Source organism: Chinchilla lanigera, unplaced genomic scaffold (assembly GCF_000276665.1).
Source record: "Chinchilla lanigera isolate Chin_1 unplaced genomic scaffold, ChiLan1.0 scaffold00040, whole genome shotgun sequence".
Lineage (NCBI taxonomy): Eukaryota > Metazoa > Chordata > Mammalia > Rodentia > Chinchillidae > Chinchilla > Chinchilla lanigera.
In genome coordinates, this window is record NW_004955441.1 from 6,454,696 (window position 1) to 6,463,356 (window position 8,661).

General features: G+C 42.8%; 1 protein-coding gene across 5 annotated transcripts; it reads left to right on the forward strand.

Moving 5' to 3' along the window:
• Positions 1 to 1,786: 1,786 nt before the first annotated feature.
• Gemin6 (gem (nuclear organelle) associated protein 6) lies at positions 1,787 to 6,332 on the forward strand. 5 transcript variants are annotated; one of them, XM_005390892.1, is made up of 3 exons: positions 1,787 to 1,877; positions 2,938 to 3,084; positions 5,856 to 6,332. In XM_005390892.1, the coding sequence occupies exons 2-3, from the start codon at positions 2,957 to 2,959 to the stop codon at positions 6,256 to 6,258; spliced, it is 531 nt and encodes a 176-aa protein (XP_005390949.1). In that variant the 5' UTR covers positions 1,787 to 1,877; positions 2,938 to 2,956; the 3' UTR covers positions 6,259 to 6,332. The 5 variants fall into 5 exon arrangements, with proteins under 5 accessions (XP_005390949.1, XP_005390953.1, XP_005390952.1 ...); XM_005390896.2 differs by having other exon boundaries at positions 1,817 to 1,877; positions 2,944 to 3,084; XM_005390895.2 differs by having other exon boundaries at positions 1,832 to 1,917.
• The last annotated feature ends 2,329 nt before the right edge of the window (positions 6,333 to 8,661 follow it).

Genomic DNA, 8,661 nt, shown 5'->3' on the forward strand with positions numbered 1-8,661 from the left:
CCCTTTGAAAATAAATATTTCTTGCCCAAATGAAACTGAATGTACCTGAAAAATCTAAAACGAGCAATTTTTAACTAGGCAAATGAAAGGGTTAAAGATGTGTAGGGAAGATTGAGCAGAGTTATATGCCTGAAAGGAAATGGACAGAGGGAAGAGAAGGTGGAGGGGGGAGAGAGGGCAGCAGAGAATAGGAAAGGAGGGACACCTACCGGAGTGAGCAGCATTGGAGGTTAGCTTCTACTTACAGAATTACAAATACAGAAGACAAAGGCTGAAGTCTTTCACTTTTCAGTATAGAATGATGCTTAAATTCACGTGTGGTGGTGCATGCCTGTAATCTCACCACTTGAGAGGCTGAGGCAGGAGGATCCTTCTGAGTTCTAACTAAGCCTGGGCAACATAGTGAGTTCAAGGCAGCCTGGATTACAAAGCAAGACTCTGTCTCAAAGAAGTTTAAAATACAAATGAAGACTTGTCACAAATTGTTTGTAGTTCTCTTGGACTGAATCTTTGAAGTAATTTTCCTCCCCAGTATAATAACAATTGGAATTTACATTACCTCTTTGTAGGTTTCCAGAGAGCTTTAACTGGCAAAATCTAATCCACTAAAGCCACATTAATATAATCAGGCAACTCATTCAGAATGAAGGAAGGTTTTAGGGGGGATTATTGACGTCAATGAGAAACCTTTACTCCATTCCAAGCAGTAATAGAAAAGTAGATTGATTTTTGATGTTGTTTACCTTGGTTCCACAGTCTTCTAATTCTTCTGTTCTTATAACTTTCCCTTTGTTTTCACCTGTGCAGGAGGAATTCAAACTTTACCACCTTGCTCGGGGTGGTGGCGCATGCCTGCACTCCTGAGGCGTAGGGAGGACGGTTGCTGCGAATTTGAGCCAGCTTGGGCTACAAAGTGAGTTCAAGGCCAGCCTGAACTGCATAGCGAAACCTTGTCTCAAAAAGCAAAAAGCAAAATACAAAAACAAAGACAAAAACCTGTGCCACCTTGCACAGTTTTTCAGGATTATAGTCTTGAAAAATACTATTCTGTAGTAAACCAGACGCTAACTAAATACATGACCAGGAGTCCGTAGCAGAAGGAAGTGCTTTGCTCTAGGGGTTTGCAGTGAGTGATCTGTGTGGTAGAATCCAACACAACCCAGCGTATTTCTTCCCAGCTTCTGCACCTCCAGCTCCACGTAGGGAGGGCCCACCCAGAGAAGCATGTATTTTAACTGCTCTATACAAGCCAAACAGGAAAGACCTTAGCCCCGGGGCTCTTCCCCACAGCACGTTCATTTCACACTTTTAGAGCTTCAGGATCTATCTAGGGGGTTAAATTCTTTGACTCCATAGCAGCAGCGCCTTCTCAAGCCTACTCCTGAGGCATAGGGAGGATGATTGCTGCAAGTTTGAGGCCAGGCTGGGCTACAAAGTGAGTTTAAGGCCAGCCTGAACTGCATAGTGAAACCTCGTCTCAAAAAGCAAAAAGCAAAGAGCAAAATGCAAAAAGAAAAACAAAACGCAAAATGTACCACCTTGTACACTTTTTCAGGATTATCACCTGATATGAGCCTCTTCCTTACAAAACAAACAAACAAACAAACTAGACTATTTGAGATGTCCACCGTGGCAATGGAGAGGCCCGGCATTACCGAATTTAGAGGGTTTCTAGTACGCAAACATCTCAGCCCTGCAACTAAGGGCCCGCGACTTTCACACTCCAAGGGATTAACCGAGGTGAGGACTACAAAACAGAGGCTTGTGGGGGACGGAAGTGACGCACGCGCCGCGAAGCATGCTGGTCCCGGCGGCCCGGACCGAGGCTCCTTCCTAGCAGCGTGGTTGCTGAGTACCAAGTGACGCCAAGAGTACCAGCTGAGTACTTGCTTTCTTCTGTGCTTGTCGGGATTAAACGTTAAGTAGCACTTGGTTTGAGTACAGCTGTTAAGTATTGTGCAGCCGCAGATCACAGCTCCAGAGCTTTAGCTGCAGCCCCTTTGCACAACCTCCAGACTTGACGAGAAATTGTCACAAATCGGAGCCCTGGCTCGTGGAGACACCTAGCTGGAGCGAATGGGTGGATGTCACAGTTCTCCGCTTCAGTTTTGGGTAGCAGGGGTGTGGGGTGAACACCGATCGCAGGAAAGCTAGACTGAGGGGTGTGACCATCCTTGTGCAGACCAGGATTCCTAGGCAGAGCGAAAGCGGCCTGAATTCCGGGATGGGAAGGTGGGGTAGAAGCTTCCAGTTTGCCCACGCTGCGCCCTCAGCCAGCCCGTGTCCCCGCAGCTTTCAGACTGAACTATAAATACAGGTATTATCCTTGCCCTGATACAATTAAACGCTCTCAAGTAATTACAGTATCAATTCCTTGTGCATTTTTTAAAAAACCGGGAATCGAACTCAGGACCTCACGCTTGCCAGGCAGGCGCTGCGCCACTGAGCTGCATCCCCAGCTCCACTCCATATATTAATACTCATTTTTGTTCCTGTGTGTGTGTGTGTGTGTGTGTGTGTTTCTTTTTTTGCTTGTTTGTGGAAACGGGGTCTCCCTGGCCTTAGACTCACTATAGTCCAGGCTGGCCTTGAACTGGTGGCAATCCTCCTGCATCAGCCTCCTGAGTGCTGGGATTACAGGTTCGCGCTACCATGCCTCGCTCATTTTCTTTTGCTTTTGAGACAGAGTCTTTACTTACTCTGCCCAGTTTTTCGAACTGGTGAGCTAAAATGATTTTTTCTGCCTCAATCTCCTGAGTAGCTGGCACTACTGGCATTTGTCATCAGGCCTAGGTCAATATATGAATACTTAATTGTATTAAGTAATGTATTAAGAATTTGAGGCAAATCACTGTTCTCGGCTTCTAGTATGGCGTTTACAGGTGAGACATCTGCTTGTGTGAAACATATATATTAACCCAAACATGGTGGTTTTAGATTTAGCCACCTGGTGACCATGAGTGAATGGACTAAGAAGAGCCCGTTAGAATGGGAAGATTACGTTTATAAAGAAGTCAGAGTACTAGCGAGTGAGAAGAAGGAGTACAAAGGATGGCTTTTAACCACAGACCCGGTCTCTGCCAAGTGAGTATGCGTCCTGCTTCCCTGAAATCATGACGTGCCTTTGTGCTGCCGGTATGTTATAATCGAATGAACAAAGCAGATCAGTGAAAGGCGAGCTTATCTCGCGTAAGAACTTAACTACCTTTGAAGCTGATTGCCTTTCTGAATATGGGTTACACTGTCAGATGAGCCAAATTCATAGGAACGAGACTTAGAAATTCTCTGTGTTATTTTTTTTGAGACAGGGTCTTGCTTTATAACCCAGGCTGGTCCTAAATGCGCTGTGTAGCCCAGGTTTGCCTCCGACTCACCATCCCAAGTAGTGGGATTAAAGGCATGTGCCACCACGCCCAGCTCCTCTTGTTTTTTTTTTTTTTTTTTTGTCTTCTGGTACCAGGAATCGAACTCGCGATCTTGCGCTTGCCAGGCAGGTGCTTTGCCACTGAGCTAAATCCCCACCCCTTCCTCTTGTATTTTTAATGGAAAATTTCAAACATACACAGAGGTAAAGAGAGTCCTATAACGGACACTACCCGCCACCAAGTATTTTAAACCCAGTTCAGGCATTTTACAATTGCATTCACAAATACTTCAACATATCTCTTGAAAGATAAGGATTTTAACGCATGTAACCACCATTTATACACCTAACAAAATAATAGCACCTTATAACACCTAACAAAAGTAATAAACTTCATATTAACTAATTTCTAGTCTGTTTAAGTTTTCTCTATTGCCTCAAAAGTTCCCTTTTAGGCCAGACATGGTGGTGTATACCTCTAACCCCAGCGCTTGGGAGGCTGAGGCAGGAGGATTGCTGCAAGTTTGAGGCCAGTCTGGGTTACATAGTGAGTTCCAGATCAGTCTATAGTATGTAGTAAGATCCTTTCTCAAACCCCTCCTCCCAAAAGTTCCCTGTTATATTGATTCATTCAGGTTGGTCTATTTGTCTCTTTAAGTGTCTTAATGTATGACTACACTCATTTTGTTTTCTGTGTCATTTAGTTTTAAGAATGTAGGTCATTTGTCTTACAGAATCAAACATTCTGGATTTAGCTTGTTGCATTATCATGGTGTAGTTTAACTTGTTCTTTTATCCCCCATGTTTCCTATAAATTTGTATTCAGATCTAGAGGTTTGATTGGGATCAGATTTATGTTTTGCAAGACTTCTTTCTTTCTTTTCTTATTTATTGGTGAGGATTGTGCCCAGGGCCTTTGGGCTGAGCTGCATACCCAGCCCCTTTTCAGAAAATTTTTATTTTGAGACGGGGTCACACTGAGTCACTAAATTGCCAGACTGGGCTCAGATTTGCAATCTGACTGCCTTAGCCTCCCAGAGCGCTGGGATTACAAGTGTGCCCCACCACTCCTGGCAAGGCTGCCTTTAAGGTTGAGGCACACATATACACACACTTCATTTTGGACTGATTTTAGATTTATAGAAAAGTTACCAAGAGATTGCAGAAATTTCATATACTCTTTACTCATCTTCCCCTAATGTTAATCTCTCATATACTCAGGGTACATTTACTAAAACTAAGAATTTACATTAGGTAAACTACAGAGGTTATCCAGATTTTACTGCTCTTTCTGCCAATGGCTTTTTTCTGTTTAGGAGCCAATCCAGGATTTCAGGTTACATTTAGCTGCCATGTTTCCTTAGTCTCCTCTGATCTTTTCAGTCTTTCCTTATTATCATGACCTTGTTAGTTTTCAAAAGTACTAGTGAGGTATTTTGTGGAATGTCTCTCAATTTGAATGATTCTTTTCGTAGTTTTCTTTTGCAAATCTGCTCCAAACTTATTTTTCCTTTTTGGCATCAAGAGTATATTAGCCTCATTAAATGAGGTATGGATCCCCTGTTATAGCTTCTAGTAGAATTTGGTTCAGTGAGAAATGTTTGATCCTGGAAAATTTGATAGACCTTATCAATAAAATTGTGTGGCTTTTTTCCCCTCACCTTCTATGGGAAGATTTTAAATTATTCATTTTCTTTTAAAAAAAGAGTATAGACCTAGTCACATTCTTTTTTGCATCAATAGTTTATTTTCTAGAAAGTTTTTTAAGTTTAAAAATTACTGGCATAAATTTGTTCTTACTATTTTCTGCTAGCTTTTGCTGCCTATTTCTTTCTTTTCTTTCTTTTTTTTCTTTTTTGTGACAAGGTCTCACTAGGCAGTTCAGGATGGCCTTGAACTTACTGTGGAGCCCAGGCTGGCCTCTAACTCATGGTGTGCCTCCTGCCTCAGCCTCCCAAGTGCTGGGATTACAGGTGTGTGCCACTATGCCTGGCCTACTTTAATATATTCAGATATACTCTGGTTTCTCTTTAGATTACATAAATCTTTTGCCTTTTTTTTTTTTAACTATATTCACTTACTATTTTTTTGATTCTACAAGTTAAATATATACCCTATCTTATACATGTTTAAGGCATTCATAACTTTTTTCCTCCATACTGAGGCTCAAACTCAAGGCCTTACACATACTAAGCATGAGCTATGCTACCGAACACACAAACACCCTCAACCCCATTAACTCTTTAATATATTACCTATATCCCATAATGGTTAATTTTAAGCTGGGCAAATAGTTTAGGCTTTTCAGTGAATACATGTTGTGTAAGCATTTGGTGGTGAGAAGAGTAATTTCAGACGGGTAAAATTGTTCCCTCGTACTCTTGTGACTTGTTTGGGTTTATGATGCCTCTAGCCCAGTTATTTCATTAGTCGTGCGGGCCTTCAGGCTTTTCTTTTGCAAATCTACTCTGAACTTCTTTTTCCTTCCAAGTATTGTCCTTGTGAACTTCCTTGAAGATGGCGGCTTGTCCGTGACTGGAATTATGGGACATTCTGTGCAGACTGTTGAGATTGTGGGTGAGGACCACAGAGTGAGAGAGAAGCTGGCGCGCTTGTTCACGTCTGGAGACTGTGAGGCCTACAGCCCCGAGGACCTGGAAAAGAGAAAGAACAGCCTGAAGAAGTGGCTTGAGAAGAACCACATCCCCATCGCTGAACAAGGAGAGTCACAGAGGACTCTGTGTGTGGCTGGGGTCTTGACTATAGACCCACCATACTGTCCAGAGAATTGCAGCAGCTCTAACGAGATTATTCTGTCCCGTGTTCAGGATCTTATTCAAGGACACCTTGCAGCTTCCCAAGGAGAGGCCGCGAACTGTGGGCACACTGATTAAAATGGACTTCATTTCTTTGTTTCTTCATCCAATGTTATGAATGCAAGCCATGGTATTACAGGACTTCGCAGGTACTTGAGTGTTGTGTGTGTATTTTAATTCTTTGTTGTTTTGGTGAAATCAAAGGAGGAGCGTCACATGCAGTGGAATTAGCACAGGGAATTTAAAATATTAAGGTTTTGTTTTTTATTTTTTTATTTTTATTATTTTTAGGGCACGGTCTTACTTTGTAGTCTAGGCTGGCCATGAACTCAAGATCCTCTTGACTCAGCCTCCCCAAATGTGTCTTTTTCCTGTGATGAGGATATTCTGCCCCCATCTTTTTTTTTATGGTGCTGGGGGCTGAACCCAGAATCTTGTACGTGCTAGGCAACCACTCTACCACTGAGCTACATCCCTAGCTCAGTGTACTCCACTTTTGTTAGGCAAGAAATGTATCGGGAGTTGGTCTCAGTGGTGCCCCTTATAATACTACGTACTCAGAAGCTGAGGTAGGAGGAGCGCAAGTTCTAGACCAGCTGGGAGACTTATTGAGACTCTGTCTCAAAATAAGAAGGACTGAGGATGTAGCTAATGATAAGGCACTTTAGTATAAGGCCCTGGGTTCAATCCCTAGTATGGCGGGATTTTTTTTTTTTAAAGTATCTAACTAAATCTGTGTATCTTTAAAATGTTTGTCTTTTATTTTGAAGTAATGATAAAGTAGTTTCACACCAGACTGTGGTGTTGTGAGAGTATGGTTTGTGTCTCCTTAAAGGCTCCTGTGTTACAAACTTGCTCGCCAGGTTGGTGATATTCAGAGGTGATGGGCCCTTTAAGAGCTGGGGCCGAGTGGGAGGTCCTTAGGTCACTGGGGTGTGCCCTCAGAAGGGACTGTGGGACCCTAGTCTCTCTGACTTCCTGTTTGGCTGTGTAAGATCTTCCAAGTGTGTACCATCCCTCACCAAAACTGAGCTGATGCCACTGCCGTGCCCCTAACCCTTCAAAACTGAGCTGAAAATCCTCTTTTCTTCATATGTAAACCATTGATAGCTATTTTTGTTATAGTGCTAAAAAGCTTACAAGTACGGAGTTTATAAATTTCAAAGCCTTTGAGTGAACATTGGCTGATAACCCTGAGTGACAAGGCTTTCTGCTGCTGAACTCAACCCAGTTCTTTTGCCTAGCTGAATTCACTCCAGCCTGCGGGTTTGTGCTTTCCCATCTGTTTGTCTTAGTTACTCTTCTCCTTGCTGAGACAAAATACCCGACACCCAAAGTTGAAGAAGGGAAGATTTATTTGGCTCACAGTTTGTAGAGGTTTCAGGTCATAGTTGGCTGGCTTCAAGGCAGGGTGCCATGGTAGAGGGGCATTGCAGAGGATAAACAGTTCAGGGCAGGCAGAAGGCAGCAAAGCACCCAAGTAGAAAGCAGCAAATAATAAGTGACTCTCTTTCTATACTTTATATTTTATCCAGCTTGATAGCACTCACATGCAGGGTGGAGCACCCTTAATCCTACCCAGAACTATGCCAAACCAGTCAATGGACTAATTTAGTAATCACACACCCTTGATCCCAGCAGCACACACTAAAAATCCAACCACTTCCGAAAAGCCCCACCTATGACCTCATGAGGCTTTTGGGGGCCATCTAGACACAAGCCATAGCAGTGGTCCTTGTTCTCTGGGTCAGGCTCTACTGAGGGAAGAGAATGTAGATGTACTTCTTGTTTTTGTTTTTGTTTTTGAGACAGGCTCTTGCTATGTAGTTCAGGCTGGCCTTGAACTCACTGTATAGCCCAGGCTGGCCTTAAGCTTGAGTTCCTCCTGCCTCAGGCTCCCGTGTGTCACCACGCCCAGCTGTGGATGTCCTTCAGCCTACTCCTTGAAAGCCAGTTTGTCCTGGAGTAGGATGGTGTGTGTTGATTTGGATGTGCGTAGACTGGCTCCAAGCTTCCCACATCAGATGAGAGCTACAAGGAAGTCCCTGCCTCCCTAGCTGGGATAAGGGTCAGCGAACTGGGTCGTGGCCACAACTAGCCTGCTTCTTCCATTTGTTAAGTAAAATTTCATTGGAACTCAAACTATTGGTTTACTTACTACCCATGGCTACTGTTTTTTTTTTCTCAAAGTATTTGCAAAATGGTATTTTTTTTATTTGAAAGAGAAAAGAAAGCCAAAATAACAAAAAAAGACAAAAACAAAACAACACAAAAACTATAAAAATGATACAGAATTTCAAAACAAGATGACAGGAAATCAACAGTGGTTGTTGTATTACTTACTGTTCTCTTCAAAGTGGTCGCTCACATTACCAGATACAGGTATGCAAGACTGATCAAACAATTAAACATGAACTGTTCCTTTCAATAAACCAATAGAAATTAGCAGTACAATTATCCTAGCTATCTTGTGTGTGTGTA

Coding starts and splice junctions, on each gene's coding strand:
- Gemin6 (XM_005390894.2), top strand. Junction 3,085..5,855: donor ACAGACCCGGTCTCTGCCAA/GTGAGTATGCGT, acceptor TTTCCTTCCAAG/TATTGTCCTTGTGAACTTCC.